The following is an 18,708-nucleotide window of genomic DNA, read 5'->3' on the forward strand; positions in this document are numbered from 1 at the left end:
CGGTTCTTCTCACATTAAAAAGATCAGGAACTTGAATGTTTTCTGGATATTTAACAAGTACTCTACGAATTTCTTTTTTTTGCGTGTGCGTGTGTGTGTGTGTGTGTAGCGGTTGTGGTTTTTCTCATCTTTTTATGAATGTTTCGTTTGCATCAGTTTTCGGTTTTGTTTTTATGGCACTTGGTATTAACCAGGTGACATATAGCAATCGCAAATTCTGTCGGTCTGTCTGTCTGTCCCGGTTTTGCTACTTTAGGCACTTCCAGATAAGCTAGGACGATGAAATTTGGCACTCGTATCCCGACCAGATCTGGTGACATTGGGGGGAGTTGGAGGGGGAACCTAAAATCTTGGAAAACACTTAGAGTGGAGGGATCGGGATGAAACTTGGCGGGAAAAATAAGCACAAGTCCTAGATACGTGATTGACATAACCGGAACGAATTCGCTCTCTTTTAGGGAGTTGGGGGAGGGAGGGTTAATTCTGAAAAATTAAAAATAATGAGGTATTTTTAACTTACGAAGGAGTGATCGGATCTAAATGAAATTTGATGTTTGAAAGGATATAGTGTCTCAGAGCTCTTATTTTAAATCCCCACCGGATCTGGTGACATTGGGGGGAGCTGGATGAGGGAACCTAAAATCTTGGAAAACCTTAGCGTGGAGGGATCGGGATGAAACTTGGTGGTAAAAATAATCATAAGTCCTAGATACATGATTGACATAACTGGAACCTATCCGCTCTCTTCGGGGGAGTTGGGGGGAGGAGGGTTAATTCTGAAAAATTAAAAAAAATGAGGTATTTTAAACTTCCGAAGGAGTGATCGGATCTTATTGAAATTTGATATCATATCTCAGAGATCTTATCTTAAATCCCGACCGGATCCGGTGAAGAGGAAGTTGGGGGGGGGACCTACAATTTTGGAAAACGCCTAGTCCATAGAGATCGGGATGAAACTTGGCGGGAAAAATAAGCAAAAGTCCTAGATACGCGATTGACATAACCGGAACGGATCTGCTCTCTTTGGGGGAGTTGGGGGGGGGGGAGGGTTAATTCTAAAAAGTTAGAATAAAATGAGGTATTTTTAACTTATGAAAGAGTGATCGTATCTTAATGAAATTTCACATTTAGAATGGCCTCGAAACTCAGATCTCTTATTTTAAATCCCGACCGGATCCAGTGTCATTATGGGGGGGGGGACCAGAAATCTTGGAAAAAGCTTAAAGGGGAGAGATCAGGATGAAACTTGGTAGAAAAAGTAAGCACAAGTCGAAGATAGGTGACTGACATAACCGGACCGGGTCCGCTTTCTTTGGTGGAGTTGGTGAGGGGGGAGTAATTCGGAAAAAATAAAAAAATGAGGTATTTGTAACTTACGAATGGGTGATCGGATCTTAATGAAATTTGATATCTAGAAGGATCTTGTGCTTTAGAACTTTAATTTTAAATCCCGACCAGATCTGGTGACATTGAAGGGAGTTGGAGGGGGTAACCGGAATTCTTGGAAAACGTGAACATCGGGGTATCTTACGAATGGGTGATCAGATCTTAATGAAACTTGATATATGTAAGAATCTTATGTCTCAAATGCTCCATTTTCAATTCGAATCGGATCCAGGGAGATAGAGAGTTGGAGGGGGAAAACAGAAATCTTGGAACCCGGAAATCTTGGAAAACGCTTAGAGTGGAGAGATCGGGATGAAACTTGATGGGAAGGATAAGTACAAGTTATAGATACGAGATTGACATAATTGGTACGGATCCGTTCTCTTTGGGGGAGCTGGGGGTTGTTAATTTGGAAAAATTAGAAAAATTGAGGTATTTTTAACTTAAGAATGGGTGACCGGATCTTAATGAAATTTTATAATTAGAAGGAACTCGAGTCTCAGAGATTTTCTTTCAAATCCCGACCCGATCTGTTGACATTGGGGGGAGTTGGAGGGGGAAACTGAAAATCTTGGAAAACGCTTATAAATGTCGTAGATACGCAATTGACGTAACCGGACTGGATCCGCTCTCTTTGGGGGAGTTAGGTGATGGGGTTCAGTGCTTTGGCGAGTTTAGTGCTTCTGGACGTGCTAGGACGACGAAAATTGGTAGGCGTGTCAGGGAGCTGCACAAATTGACTTGATAAAGTTGTTTTCTCCGATTTGACCATCTGGGGGGGGGGCTGAAGGGAGAGGAAAAAGTAGAAAAAATTAGGTATTTATAACCTACGAGTGGGTAATCGGATCTCAATAAATTTCGATATTTAGAAGGACCTCGTGACTCAAGAGCTCTTATTTTAAATCCCGACCGGAATTAAGCCTCTGATTTTCCTTTTAAAGCAATCTGTTGATTCTTAGAATTTTGCTAGATTCCATACCGTATGAGCTCTTGGCTCTTCCGACCTCGTTACAAGTGCCATATGAGCTCTTGACTCTTGTTTGTTTTTGTTGCGTAAAATTGTCCTTGATATGCCCCTTGGTCCCCAAGTAAAAATTAGTATAAGCTAGTTATCATTTTCCTGTTGTGATAAGTGTCTCCGGATTTAAATTTGAAATGTTCGGACTTCATTCGAATTTTAATTTTATCCTTTTCTTCCATTCAAAACTTGTTTTTCTCTATTTAATTTGAATGAAACGCTTCAAATGCGCCACATGCTGGCCGAAAAATAACCAAGCAGCTACGCTGATGAAATTCCAGGAAGTCAATGTCCGCTGAAGAGCTTTGGCATGTGCGTGAATACAACCAGTTTCTCTTTTTCAAAAATTTAAATCACATGAAAATATTACTAATGACTAAAGATAGTCCGTCATTTGCTAATGGTGGGTTATTAACAAGATTGGAAAAAAGGAAAGCTATTGAAAATCAAAGGCAGTGTTTCCACTTCTACCAATTTTTTGGAGATCTACCGATTCCCAAATCCGTCTCCCGAAGTTCTTATTTTCGGTAGAAAATTAGTAATTAGTTCTCGAACCGAGAGTCATCTAAGGATGCCTCACCGAAATTCACGGAGTTTACAGATCGTTTGAATAGAAAATTGAAAACACTGACCTTAGGTGCAGTCCAGAATAAATAATATAGCATGTTCTTTATGCTAAATGACGTGTTCAAAGCGTGATTGAACACGCATCGCCCTGTTGGCTATTCCTTTGAGAACAGTTTAGCAAACAGTTTTTGGCAATTATTTTAGGAGTTTGAAAATCGCAGATACGTTCCTTAAGTAGTTACGAAAAAAAAGTATGAAAATAACATTAACTGCAAGAGACGCTACCTGGAAGGAAATTTTAGGCCAAAAGCTCAATAGACTCGTTATTTTGATTTGCCGAAAGAGCATTTTATCAAACAGCATTGTATTGTGCTAAGACTTAAAATTCTTTCAGGGTGTCTTTAGGGGTTCCGCTTGGGTAAAAAGGCCTAGGAACGCTGCTTAAGGGCTCTGAAAATTCTAGGTTGGAACGGATGAACACTGGAACGGATGAACGGATTACACTGAATTAGATGACAATCGTCATTTCTCTCGTTTCGTAGAATTTTGGTCGCTGCTTTTCCTCTAATTATTATTATATTATTTTTTATAAGGATACTGAAACTTAAGAAAAATATCATGCAAAAAATATGCACATTTAAGAAGCTGCGAAGTCATTTCTCAGGAGTCTAGCTGTCATTGTGCCCTCACCTTAATATTTGATATAACGTTCTTATGCGTCTGATCAAAATATGGGAAACATTTAAGAGTGAAAATTGACGTTTGTTGGGGAAAGAAAAATAGCCTCGACGATCTAGCGTTTTTCTTTTTCGAACTTTTCTCTCTTACCCTGCCGTAAACTGTATACTGGCCGAGTGAATTGATGCGCTGGATTCAGGATCCTTTGTCTGAGAGGACGCGGGTTCGAATCCCGGCATACCCAATTGTTCAGTTTGAGACGGGGGTCAGTGGTGTGACTCTGTAAGCTTAGCCAGAGTCGACCCAGCTCTTAATGGCTACCTGGAGAAATCTGGGGAAGGTAGACAGGAAGAGTGTGCGAAAGCAGAGTATGGTTGGCCCCCAACCCCCCATTGGACTTCCTGGCTGAAGGGCCAAGAAACGGAGATCAGCACCGCCGGTACGAACTGTAAAGTCTAATGCCGTATTCTTTACCTTTTTTTTTAACTGTATACTTGTCTTTACAGGTACTTTAAAACGTTGGGTAAAGTAAACAAAGCAGACTTCAGCCACCAGTAGGCTTATCAGTTTAATCAACGTGGCTACTTTACATGGAAAGATTCTCTCAAGCTAGGGAAGGCTTTTATGCAGACTGAATTTTTGTTTTGAAGCAGTTATTGGATAAAAAACTGTTTTGTTTACCACTAAAAAGAAAATAATAAATTTTTAATACTAAGACGACGGGGATTAACTGCATCAAACCTAAAACTATTAACTGCATCAAAGATGTAGAATATAACATCGAACACATATAACACACACACACACACACACACACACACATATATATATATATATATATATATATATATATATATATATATATATATATATATATATATATATATATATATATGACGGGGATTATACGGGGATATATATAGACGGGAATTAACTGCATCAAACTTTGAAAAAAGATGTAGAATATAACATAAAACACATATATATGACGGGGATTATACGGGGACATATATAGACAGGGATAAAATGCATCAAACTTTGAAGAAAGATATAGAACATAATATAAAACACATATAACATATATATATGACGGGTATTATACGGGGATATATATAGACGGGGATAACCGCATCAAACTTTGAAGAAAGATGTAGAATATAATATAAAACACATATAACACATATATGACGGGGATTATACGGGGATATATATAGACGGGGATCAACTGCATCAAAGTTTGAAGAAAGATGTAGAATATAACATATAACACGTATATAAAATATAACATATAACAGATGTAGAATATAAGATGTAGCATATAACAAATGATGCATAGAATGCATAAATAGTGTCCAGAGCTAATGATGGACCTTGTAAGAGAGAAGAAGAATAAAATCTCACTATAGCCAAGGATACACATTCTGCACACGATTTGCATGCCCCTGTACATAACCAATAACATACCTTGGAAAGACAAGAGTACGGATGACCACTGAAGGATTCGATGAAACATATTATGCCCGAGATGTGCCCAATATACATAGCCATGTACTATATTTTGTACCATATGTACCATAAAATAGCGACGACCAAACAAAAACAAAGTAGAAACAATAGGGAATTTTTCTTTCCAAGACAGTGTAATTCAATTCAGTGGATATTTCGACACAATGTCCCGGGGCTGTCTTCAGCACAACAACAATATATATATATATATATATATATATATATATATATATATATATATATATATATATATTCTGGTGTTGTGCTGACGACGGCCTTTGGACATACGGCCGAAATATCCACTGACTTGAGTTCCACTGTCTTGGGGGGAAAAATTCCATATTGTTTCTACTTTGTGTTTGTTTCATATGTACCATATTTTCTATCATGTGTACCATATTATGTATCATGTACCATATTTTGTTATAAATGTTTTGTTAGAAGAGAGGAGAGTAATATGATATCAGAAACAGCACGATTGTCATTCTGTCTTGCGGAGCTCCTGCACACCAAAAGTTTGTTCAAGAAGAGGAAGGATATCAGAAATATCAGCGTGATTCTGTCTTGATTTCAGTCTGATATCAAAGGAAAGTGAATTTGAAAGGAAAGTCTCCTGGAAGTGAATTGAACAAGTTTGAAAAAAGTAGTTTATGGTAACCCTGGTAGTGAATTTGCTGTCATTATTTGGTTATTCTTCTTGTAAACAGTTATTGTTACTTTTTTTCGACTATTCTTTCCATCCTCTTTCCTTTCTTTATCAGTCTTCATTATGTCTGATATCAGCGCGATTCTGTCTTGTGGAGCTTCTTATGTACACAAAATGTTCGTTCAAGAAGAGAAAGGTTCCACATACAACCCTGACCCCAACACATCTTGTAAAATTACAATAGCTTCAAAAGGCTTTATCTACACGGAATTCGTAGCAAGATCTTACCCCTCACCTTACCACATAAATGCCCCATTGTCATAGCCGATTCTGGAAGAAGATATCGGTTCAGTGAGTTTTCTATTACTACTCTAGTTCATTAATGGTATGTTCAGAAATACTGGTATAAGGCTGTCTCTCAGTCTCAGCCCACAAAAGGAAAAAAAAATTCTTTACATCAGTGCTCCCACTTTTTGGTTATCCAAATTGCACAAAAAGAAAGTTATGGTCTCCAAACTCTTCTCAAAAGTAAACGTCTGTGGTTACAAAAGTTACATACAACTCTTTAATGTTTGTCAACGCTAATTTTCAGCGACATTTTGGGAAGCCCAGTTTTCTTTTGGGGATATTTGAGGAATCATCGTATTTTTCAGTGAAAGTGAAAGCACTAACGCATACTTTAATACTATAATTCAGACTATTCTGAGTGATTATGGGATGTATCCCAGAAGGATCCCAGAATGTATAGCCTACCCGAAACATATTCCCAGTATTTCATTTATTCATTTATTCATTTATTTCAGGCTAAGCGACCGTCTAGAAAGGATAGATCACCGTTTTTCCTGTTTTTGTGAACTTACCGTAAACCGTTTTAATTTTTTTTTTATTTTTTAGGAGCATCGGTCCAGATCATATGGATCTCTTGCAAGTTTACACGTAAACGGTGAAGGCTCCTTCAGAGAAGATGATAAAAAGGAGCGGGAGTTGCGGCAGTTGGTACATGAACTTGATTTGTCCAGTGATGAGCTGGAAAGGATAGAAGTGTCCCCTGAGGTGTATAAACAGGTCAGAAGTATACGCACTCAGCAACGGTAGCCCAGGTAAGATAATTTGCTTTTTACTGCTTTAAAATTACCTAATTTACTTTTAATTACTTACTTTTAATTTACTTCTGAACTTAATTAATTACCTAATTTACTTTTTTATTGTAACGAGATTTATAAAACTGCCAACACCCTATCAGCTGTCAATTCTAAAAAGGGTATGCCCGATGGCTTGTCAATTTAACTTTACAATTCCCTCTCTTCAAGAGCGTCGTCTCAGTTTGATTCTTGAATTTGACCAATATCTTCTCAGAAGTGATAAACACAGATCGATACTACCACCAGTTTTAGTGAAACATCGAAGTACTAGGTCGAAGAATATTGACAGATTAGCAGCATCTCCTTCACGCACAAATCGTTTTTCCAACTCATTCATCCCTTTCTTGTATCAAAGTATAACAATTGTTGATTTTATCCTATTTGTCTTCTGATTTTTTTGTCGTTTGATTTAATCCTTTTTTTGTATGCACAAGCGCCATTTAGTTTTATGACTACGAGAGATTCTGCAAATAAAACCTATTCTATTCTATGGCTGCTTGAATATTGCAAAATCTATGCATCAATTTTTTTCATGGAAAGTCAAATTTATTCCTTGCTTTCTCTCCTTGGAAAAAGATGCTTCATCAATAAGCTTAAACTAAACTAAACCACTTCCTTTTCTTTGACGTTGATATTTTATGATACATACTAAGTTCTTTATTTAACAATAAGTTTCATAAACAAAAAATTACTTCAAGACAATCTCCCCCATAAGGCTCCATGGCCGGGAAAGAACAGGGGAGAAAAAAAATGCCAACACAAAAAAGTATAAACAATATTAATATTAAAAAGGTTCATAACTTTATTTTACTAGCCATGATCACTAATCACTAGCCCAGGTAAGACAATTTACTTTATTTACTTAAAATTTATGGTGTGTGACGGATACTACAAGCGTAAAAAAGTGGATGATTTAATATACCCAAGTCAGTTTTGTCACAAAGAAAATGAACAGTGTCGGTGTGGTAGATAATGCATCATTTTGTCTAGAAAAGAATAGTTTTTTTTTTTAGCTAAAATATGAGAAATCCATACCGAAAAAATATGCACGGACTATTTCCATTGTGAAGAAACTATGCGTGGTAGGTTTTCTCTTGAAAAAGTGGAACCAGAGGTCACTTATGGGGTTTCTTCCATGGGGTATTATGGGGTATTATGGGGTATTGGCTGATATTTTCATGGTTATGCTATTCATTTCATTGAATAAAATTATATATATATAATCATTATATATATATAATCATATATATATATATATATATATATATATATATATATATATATATATATATATATATATATATATATATATATATATATATATATATATATATATATATATATATATATATATATATATATATATATATACCCGTCCTGTCGTAAATAAAAAAAAGAAATTAAAAAGAAAATAATGGTATTAAAAAAAAAAAAAACAGAAAGAACGTGGACAAACAAAATAAGCGCAGCTGTAGTTAATGTAAGATTCTAAACGCTAGCCGATGCTTATACATAATGATTAAGATCTATTTATAATATAATCATTTATTAAATGTTACTTATTTTCCAATGATTGTTAAAATAATTTATTGTTATTTATAATTACATACTATTAAACATTGAATAAAATTAAGCATAATGACAAATAAATTTAAACTTGAATATCAATAAAGTTTCTAAAACTTTTTTTTAATTACATTTGAATTTATGATTCAATTTGTAATTAAAACACAATCTACAAACCTAAAAATTAAATATAATTAAACATTATCAACTTTTGAATAATCAATATTGGTTAAATACCCTGGGTTGTCGCAAAGTATGACATTCAGCTTATTCGAATTCCAGTAGTTCTGTTCATTAGTTGTCATCGAATAATTCAATAAGTTTTGCAACATTATTTTCTCCGTCTCATTTACATTTGGTTATATCTAACTTCCAAGAAACTATTGGTTCTTTGATCCGTGTTTCGCAATTTGGAAAATTTGCAAAAGGGAATAGTTATTTGTTAGCAGTTAATATGTCAAACTGAATGAAATTCTGCCAAGACAAAACAGGTTTCGAAATTTTTTTTTTTTTTTGTCAACTCATAGAGGGCTTCTTTATTATTTTTAGGAAATAATCATAATAAAAATTGAAAAGAAAAATAGATCCCTTTTCGTCTGTTTCAACGAGTATGAGAACATTATAAGAGTGGAAACTAGCGCATGAGCGCAAGCATAGAAAAGAAAATCACTGAAGACATCTAACGTTTGATGACATTGTTTGACCTTAAAATGCTTCATCTTGTCTTTTCAGGTAGTTTAAAATGTAGTCAAGTGTAGAAAGTAGAACTTTGTCCTCACACGAACTCTGTCATCTATCCCACTTAACCTGTGAAAATATCCCAAGGAAGCCTATGTGTGTTTTCGCAAGTAGTTGACAACAAGGACCAAAAACTTGAAGTTTTCTTGTATTTTTGCATAAAATAGGTCGAATTTACGCCTTACATAATTCTACTCTACCCTGAAGCGCCTCCCTTCGAAATATGTGTGTGTACGTGCCTGTTTGACTGTTTCTGGTACTAACGTGATAACGTCTGAAATTAACCATTTCGAACAGGAATGAGTGTGAGGATTATATTTTTAAGTGGAACCGGGACGGCCAGCAAAAGAGACCAATGGCCCAGCCTCTCCCCTCAAATAACCAACAAATTCTTATGTATTCTATTGTTTTGCCAGAATTCCTTGTTATTTCACCTGTCACCTGCTTTTGCTGACGGACATGCGCACCTGCTACTTAACCCGCCCCGGAACAAGTTCCTGCGTAAATTGATGATGCATTCAGCGTAGAAAAATATAATCAGATGTTGAATATGCACAGAAAAACAGAAAAACTACTTTCAAAGAATCATCTAACTCGAACTGTTTATTCTTTTTACCGACTTAAAGTCTAAGACAGAAGAGCCAAGCATTTGGGCACCCTTGGAACAAGAAATGATGTGATTGACTACGAAAATGTCATAGATCAACCCATATTAGCCACCAGTGGTTTTAACCCCAAAAAATTCTGGAGGGATAGGTTTTCCAAAGTGTAGGGAGGGGGTGTTTTTCATTTTTCGAAGAAGATATCAAAAAAGCACATTTTTTAAATTAAAACATCTAAAAAGGTATTTTTCGAGATCTGGAGGGGTCGGCAGAAAAATATGGGGGGGGGGGGGCAAATTATAGAAAATAAATTCTATGTTATTATTATAGCCTGCAGGAGAAACTACTACTTCTGTGCCGTTGAACCAATTAATATATATATATATATATATATATATATATATATATATATATATATATATATATATATATATATGTATATATATATATATATATATATATATATATATATATATATATATATATATATATATATATATATATATATATATATATATATATTAACGAAAAACCTAAATATCCCTTCTTTGTCCTAAAACTTGAGCCGTCATTGAACATATATGCCCAAAAAGATTTAAAATAAAATGGAAATAGTTATTAAATCTTGGCTATAATTTGACCCAGAGATGAAGGCTCTGTCAAATGTATATTACTACGCAGGTCAAGATTGTCCATTTGCTTCAAAAACAACGAATTAATCACTTTCGGAGGGATCAGTCACTCTTCGCTCCTGCTGTAGATCTAAGAGTGTCATTTCCACCATGCGTGGTATATTTTCACCTTGCCTTGCCTCATCGTATCACGTATGGCATACTTTCATCCCGTGTTGTATATTGGTCATCTGGTGGAACAGGCTTTCGGAAAGTAGACAACCCTTCATCCTTTTGTTGTTGGTCTAAAAGTAGCTCAAATGTGGCGACAGAATTTTAAAAATCTTGGGTATTACTGTCGAGGCCAATTACATGTATCGAGCAAGGAACATATATGTATTGTTGTCCCAAGCCAAAATGGCCTATCTAACATGTTTTTAAAACGAGTCTTGGATATTTATACATTTCACTGGTCGCATTAATAAAAACATGTCTAATTCTAAAGAGATGGATTAAGATTGCGGCAAAATTAAGTACTGCTACACGTACTTGTACCAGAAGGGTGAATTGGTCGAAATGTTTACGATTTGTGGTTAAATTTCGTACATTTTAAAAATAAATTACTTGAAGGGTAGCTTTCTCTCAGAAATTGTGTACACCGGATGGGTTGTGCAAAGCGTGGTGCAACAGTTTGGCATACGTAGTGTTCCGAAATTACACCAGGTGTTGGGAAGTCATCCCCGCTCGAATTTGCTTGTATTTTTTCTGAGGTTGGAGCCACCAAAATGTTAATCCCAGTGAATAAGTTCGTACGTGAGTGACTGCTACCACAAAGCCTACCTAACTTAATCATATATGCTCTGCACAAACCAAAGCCACGTGGCCACTTAATTTAGGTAAACACAGTAATTTTTAGAAATCTTATCATTTAAATCCACGAACTATATTTCCCACGATAAGTTTAAAACCTTTATTCGGTTTCCTGTAAAATTGTTGACACTTGCGAATACGCCCTTTTATTTTTAAAATGTCAATAGACAGTACAAGCTACAAGTGACGTTGTACCCTACAATCGGCGAATTTTCAAGTACTAAGAAGCCCCCTCACTCCCTGTAAGTCCCTTGATCCAGCCATTTGTTGCAAGGCTGTTAGAGTACACTTTTCATACCTTTTTGAGAAATTGCAGGAAAATTGACGCTCAAATGCCTAAGAACACACGCAAGGAGGCTTCGAGGCCCAGCTCCTCCCCCGACATCACAAACTTTGCCAAATTTTTAGGCTTTTCTTATTCGGATTATCTACTATACCCCCCCACCCCAAAGGAAACGCGTAGGTACCTGCATATACCATGCTTTTTTAACATATAATGTAAGCAAAATGAAAGGACAATAAGGCTTCTGGATTTTTTAAATTTGCAATTACACAAAATAATTTTTCTATGTCTTGCTTTCTCTTTTCCGTCTCAGTTTTACGCGTGGAGTTACTAAGGGTTATTTTCCTGGGTAAATTTTCACCGAGATTTAATTGTCTAGAGCAGTGGTTCTCAACCTTTTTTCCCCATGGACCCCTTTTCCCCTCTTTTTATCTTGGTGGACCCCTTCATAGCTATTGGACATAAGAACAATTTTTTATTCTTCACTAATATAAATTTTAAGGTTTTAAGTATCAAACAAATAGCATACGATTAAGCTTTATTTTTAAATGAAAACTAATTTAATACAAATAAAACATTCTAATATAATAATAATTATTATTATTACTATTATTGTGATAATAACTACAATATTACAAGTTTCTACAAGTTTCTTCGATTGGCAAGCAACTAAAGCTCGTGGAGAGTAGAGCTCCTCAGGAAGTTTAATTCACTCCAACATTATTTATGTAAACTGGATAAAAAAAAGCAGTTGAAATTAAGTGTGTGATTAAAAAAAAGGAAAAGGCATGTTTATTCAATGAGATCCCTGTGGTTGATGCTTCTCGACAAGTTTCTTTATATTTGGTTCTATCGATGTTAATGATAGTTTATCACCCCTTTTCACAATGTCAAGTCTATTGCGAGCTTTTGATAAAACTTGAGAAACACGACTAAATCCCGCTTCAACAAGATAAGATGTAGGAAAAGCCATAACGTAGAACTGCGCTTTATCCCAGAGCAAAGGGTACTTTGTAGCAACATCATTTGTTTTCCATATATTGTACTTTCCATCTTTGAATTTTGCACGCATTATTTCATCACTTTGTAAATTCGATGAGGGGCTCTTGCAAAGATAATTCTATTTCGGCAACATTAACTTCGAAAGGAATTGAAACCCAAATCGGTATATCCATTCCGAGTAGGTCACTAAGCCGATTCAAAATAATGTAGATTACAGTAGAAATTGAATTCTTAAAAATAAAGAGCGTTCTGAGTTGGTTTTCTTCATGGACCCCCAAAACATCATTGTGGACCCCCAATTTGTTGTGTTTTGCCTGTGGACCCCCGGAAATATCACATGGACCCCTAGGGTCCATGTGGACCCCGGTTGAGAACCACTGGTCTAGAGTATATTTCCGAGGGAGGGTATTTCTCCGTGTAGTTGAAAAAAAAAAACGATTAGAAATTCAATAAAGAAGAAGTTTTTTTTTAACTGAAAGTAAGGAACAACATCAAAACTTAAAACGAACAGAAATTATTACGTATATGAAGGGGGCTGCCTCTCTTCAACACCTCGCTCTTTACGCTGAAGTTTGAATTTTGTCCCAATTCTTTAAGAACGACTTGTGCGGACAAGGGTTGTTTAATTACAACAATGAGAAGCTTTTTAAAAATATTAAAAAAACTTTAGCGTAAAGAGTGAGGTGTTACTGACGTTAAACTGGGAGCTCCGCAGAATAATAACTTCGCCATCTGTAAGATTCCTAGCCACTCTTTGCTGTTCATTCTGTAAGAATGAACAGCATTCTGTAAGATGCTGTTCATTCTGTAAGAATGAATTGTATATTTAAAAGTTGATTAACCAATCTTAAATTACATATGTCTTCTAAATGTAGTTATCATTTAGTAATAGATAATATTTGAGTAATAAGCATTGTTTTGCATAACAGATTTAAACTTTAAATAATATATTTTAAATATTAAAATAGTTAAATTTAAAATTTATTATTTATAAAATAAAATTTATATTTAAAATATACATGGAAACAGAGACATTTTAGGCTTATTATGAGGAACCTTTACAAGTGAGCTGATTTTGGCAGACTCGTAACAACAGATACAGAAAATACATGCGCGCAAATCCATCGAGAAATGTTTTCAAAAGTCTAGTCTACGAATCTGTCGAGCAAAAAAAAAAAAAAAAGAATTGTTTTTTAATTTTGACACGTCAAGCTCTGAAGTTTTGTCATCGTAGTTTTGGCAGCATTCGGATTCGATTCAGTTCTTCAGTCAGAAAAATTGTCAAGTAATTTTTCCATTTCTGGATTTGTATATATATATATATATATATATATATATATATAATGTCTTCGTGCAGTATATGTCGCTTGGCCAACTTGGAAATGTATGTTTGCATTGTGTATTGCGCACAGCGCTTCGCTCTGACTTGATTTTCAGCGGCTAATCATAAGTGGGTGTCTCTTCGTCTTTTTTTCCTTTTTAGTGTTTGTGTGTTTTTTCTATCTCTCTACTGCCAGCCGTAGAGCCTTTCGGGGAGCATATGATGATGTATTTGCTTTTTATTTATTAAATTTACCATTCATACCCAAGTGGTCAGCACGCTAGACTCGAAAGCCATTGTCTGTGAAGACAAGGGGTTGGAGTCCTGGTCATTTTGTATAGAACAAAGTTGAGTGGCGTGACTCTACAAGCTCAGCGAGAGTCGAATTAGTTCTAAATGGGAATTTGGAGAAATTTAAAGAAGGTAAATAGAAAAGGTGTGTGTTAAGACGAGGCTTTGGGGCTCGCCCCCAGCCCCCCTCCCAGTGCACCTCCTGGGTGAGGGGTCATGAAACGAAGATCGGCACCGCCGGTAGGGACTGTAAAGTCCAACTTCATATTATTTCCGTTTTTTTAATCTCTGTTCCATGTAGCTAGATAAGAACGAAAACCAAAACAGGAAAATTGGATATTATTAAAATTAGCTCCTCTTTTTCAGGTCTAGTCAGGATCATGAAGCATTTAGATCTGAAGCAAGTAGTCTTAAAAGCAAATACAGGGCATGATACTACAAACGGCTTATTGAAGATGTGTTAAAAGTTCTTAGTTTGTTCAATAAGACGATAATAGTATTGTGCATTGCTGAATTTAACAGTTGAATAGGAATTTGAAATCATTTTATTCAGTTTTGTTTATATCCTTTATTGTTCTGTTGTTTTGAATTATTTTTATTCATTTCAAGGAGTGTTTTAGTGAATTAACAGTGGTATGATATAATTATGTGTGATGAAATAAAACAATGTTATTGTACAGCTCAAGTGGTATATCTATCTATATAGAAGGGGTGCCTTTTCGTCGAGGGGTTCTTATTTTAAAAGGAAGACGTTTGGTTTTAAACGTAATCAGGGTGATGATTTGGCTTTTAGCCCCTCATTTTACTCTTGAACCATTTAAAATGACGTCCCTAATTATATATATATATATATATATATATATATATATATATATATATATATATATATATATTAACAACGATATCTTACTAATATCGAGATTTATTTAGAGCTAATTTGAACCAATAAGATTTATCATAGAATTTTCTGACTAGCTGGTATGAACGCTACCTAGATTTCGGTATTGGTTAAATCTCATTGTGAATGTGCTTTAACGTAAATAATGAGTGGCTGGACAAAATAGTACTTCCACTATACCTGAATTTCTCGCAATGGCAATTGTTTTGTTTTTTATTAAATCTTACGAAAATTAATGCTCGTAATGCATGAACATTAATGCGAAACTTCAACCGTTAATTTTTCTAAAAATAGTTTTCGGGAAGATCTCGGGACACCCAGCATTCTTTCGGGGACAATCAGGAATTATAGAAACACTGGTCCAAAATAATGGTGCTCTGGTGCACTCCCCCTGCGCCTGGAAAATTCTCCCCTCACCTAAAATTTAGAAGCCAAAGGGAAATTGAGACAAATTAAAGAATGAAGAAAAGAAAGGATTCTTAATATTCTTCCTATATTCCTAAGGATACACGATGTAGAATATTCTACAGGTTATGTTTAATTTCTTTCAATTTTTCTTTTCATGTTTTTTTTTTTGGGGGGGGGGGGGTGGTTTTGGTGGGAACTGAATTATCATAGTAGAGCAAGATAAAGACCAAATAAATTAATTTGTTTACTTGTTTAAAATTAGGTGCTCAACTTACATCTTCTTGATTATGCCATGGAGTTCGACTCCATGTTATTGTAATAAAAAATAAAATAAAAAAAGGTACTTCAGACAGGAAAACTGTTTAATATAGGCCTAGTGGACGCGTTTCGATCACAAAAGGGTGAATAGGTATCATGTATTATAGATATCGGTGTTAGACAGTAGTTCCACTTTAGGAATTTCCCTTCTACTTTCTGAGGTCGTCTAGGAGTGAACTTTTACATTTAGGGATTTTACAAGTCTTCAAAATTCTTTCCCTTTACCTGCTCAATTTAGCATATAGGGGGTATTTCCCAGAAGAGGTAGTGGAATCCGCTCAGTACCAAAATAAAACACCTCCCCGAAACAGTTTTACGTTTACACTACCCTGATGAGGGATGGGGTCTTGAGCCTCATTTTCATTCCCCTTAATGTCTTAAGATTTCCTCTAAAATTGTCTTTCCTTTTTATACAGTCTGCCTGTTTGTGCTTTTTTTTACTCTGGAAAGGAGTAATTTACTGTGTACGTGCCTAACTTATAATACATCACACTATAAATAACTAGCCCTCCAGATGAATTTTAGTTTTAGTTCCTATCTTTCGAATACTGTACAGATACTTATTAATTAAACGAAACATACCCAAGAAGTAAGTTAGATTAATCCTAATGAAATATAGCCTTTAGTTTCAATTTGTGCTATGTATTTGCACACTTAGGGTGGGTGGGGGGTTTAGTCTGATAAAGTATTTGAACAGCACCCCTAACCTAAGCCCTACCCCACCAAACGTGCAAATATATGGCCCAAATTATAAGACCGGTTTTCTGAGATCTGACCTAGCGCAATTCTCAAATTTTAACGGATAAAATACCAAAACGTCAATGGCTATTGTTTTCTTATACTGAAATTCTGCTACAGACAATATTTGATCAGTCAAGCGAGAAAAAAGCAAAGAATAAGTCGTGAATACGATTGATTCAAGTCTCTTTTTGTAAAAAAGTTAATTGAAATAAATAAGGGGTTTTCCTTTTTCTTTTCTAGTGAAATTATGTTTTGTTCTCAGAAAACTTCAAAAATAAAGCTCATCAATAAAAAAAAGGCTTGGTTTTATTTAGCAAAGCCTTACAGAGGTGGGGTGAGAGTAAACATAACTTGTAATCGTAAATCGTAAGTGTATTTCTGAGAATATGCTACTGACAGAAACGATTGTATGCAGCGGGACAGTACTGATATACCATAATGTGAGACTATATCATATATTACCGGTTGCTCGGTAGATTTGTATATATTGATTCTCGCTATAAAAAAAAAAAAAAAAAAAAAAAAAAACCTGGTTCTCCATTATTTGCCCTAAACTATACCATATTATTTAAGATATCTTATAACGATCAGTTTGAATTTTCTTGGGTTGGTAACAAGATGGGAGAATTTATTCAAACTAATCCGCTGGCAAGGAAAAACCCATCTTGATTACCTGAAATTATTTTTTTCGGTGCTTTTTCACCATTTTGTTGAAACTTGATCTCATAAGGCTTAATCAAACGCCATTGACAAATTGCCTAATTATTTTTTCTTGACGCAGATTTTTCTAGGAATATCTCTCGTCCCTTTTTTTTAGTAAAAAAAAAGTCAAAAAGAGCAAAATAATTGGATTTTGGGGGTTACAGAATCTAGTGTCCAGTGTAGTGATTAGTGGAATAATAAATAATAATAATACATTTAAAATTCTTTATCATTTGTTCGTAACTTAAAAATTTTCATTTGAAAGACAACTCTTCTCTCATAAAGCGTTTAAATATGAAATTTGAAGAAACTCGTATTTTGAAAGAGGTCGAAGGCGATACCACTCATGTTTAAAAAGAAACAGTAGACACGGGTAAGAACAAAAAGTCTAGACATAACTACACTGGACTCATCAGGACTGCTTATTAAAGACAAAGACAACTATGACTGGCCAATAGTGGTGTCAATTCTTAGAAATTTAGTAGAGGCAAAATGTATTTTTAAAATCAAAAAAAGGAATTTTTAAATAGGAGGTTAATATAAGGCTGTACACGACATTGTCATGTAGATGTCAGTTTCCAGATATTCACTAACAAAAAAATTCGTTACTAAACTCCCAGCCCCTATATAGCTGACTTATGAGGATTGACAAATAGTACGCTTGCACCCCAAAGAAAAGAAACAGTACACACAGCAGGAGCTGAAAATGTCATTGAAAAGGATATAAAAATTCTTAGCAAAGAAATAGCAGAAAGAATTAGCAAAGAAATATACAATATTCTGAGCATATTGATGAACACCACAGAGAAGTAAGCCAGAAACTAGTAAAACTAGAAGAAATAGCAGAAACTAATATACAACATTCTGAGCATATTGATGAATGCCACAAAGAAGTAAGCCAGTCTGCAGCAAAAAACGGTAAAACCGCAGAAAGAACGAAAAGGCATAGACGTTAAAGAAAAAGGACGAATAAGCCTATTTGTGTTGATTTTACCACGGATAAATCACCCATTGAGACAAGTGCACATGCAATAAATTCTTTTCTAAATCATTCTGATGTAGCAACGTTTTACACCTCCTCGTATGTTTTTAGCGGGAGAGGGACAACTGCCCTATCCCGTACCGCTTGCTTACTTTTTTCAGGAAGCTGTTGGCGTGTTATTTACAACTAATTGTTTTCAATAAAAAGTTCGACAAAAGTATTTTAGAAAAATTTAAGGGAAGTTGGTAAAACTCGGGGGGAGGGGAGTGTCCCGTCAACGCGTCTGATTGATGCTAAAACTTAGAGGTCTTTTTAGTTTGATTTTAAACTAACTGAAAGAGTAGTTAAGTACTCGAAGTTGCAGAAATATACAAAGATAAAATATCGTATCTTCCTTTTCCATTTATAGAACTTTAATTCTAATGGAAAAAA

At 35.0% G+C, this 18,708-nt stretch overlaps 1 protein-coding gene across 1 annotated transcript in view; it reads left to right on the forward strand.

The window, feature by feature from the left end:
• The window catches only part of LOC136027878 (uncharacterized), a 93,056-nt gene extending 78,152 nt beyond the window's left edge, over nucleotides 1-14,904 (forward strand). Inside the window, exons 6-7 of the mRNA XM_065705294.1 lie at nucleotides 6,696-6,901; nucleotides 14,594-14,904. Coding sequence (XP_065561366.1) covers nucleotides 6,696-6,896 — 201 coding nt within the window. The 3' untranslated portion in view covers nucleotides 6,897-6,901; nucleotides 14,594-14,904. The remainder of the gene's footprint in view (nucleotides 1-6,695; nucleotides 6,902-14,593) is intronic.
• Nucleotides 14,905-18,708: the final 3,804 nt, after the last annotated feature.

This window comes from Artemia franciscana, chromosome 6 (assembly GCF_032884065.1).
Source record: "Artemia franciscana chromosome 6, ASM3288406v1, whole genome shotgun sequence".
Taxonomy (NCBI): Eukaryota; Metazoa; Arthropoda; class Branchiopoda; order Anostraca; family Artemiidae; genus Artemia; species Artemia franciscana.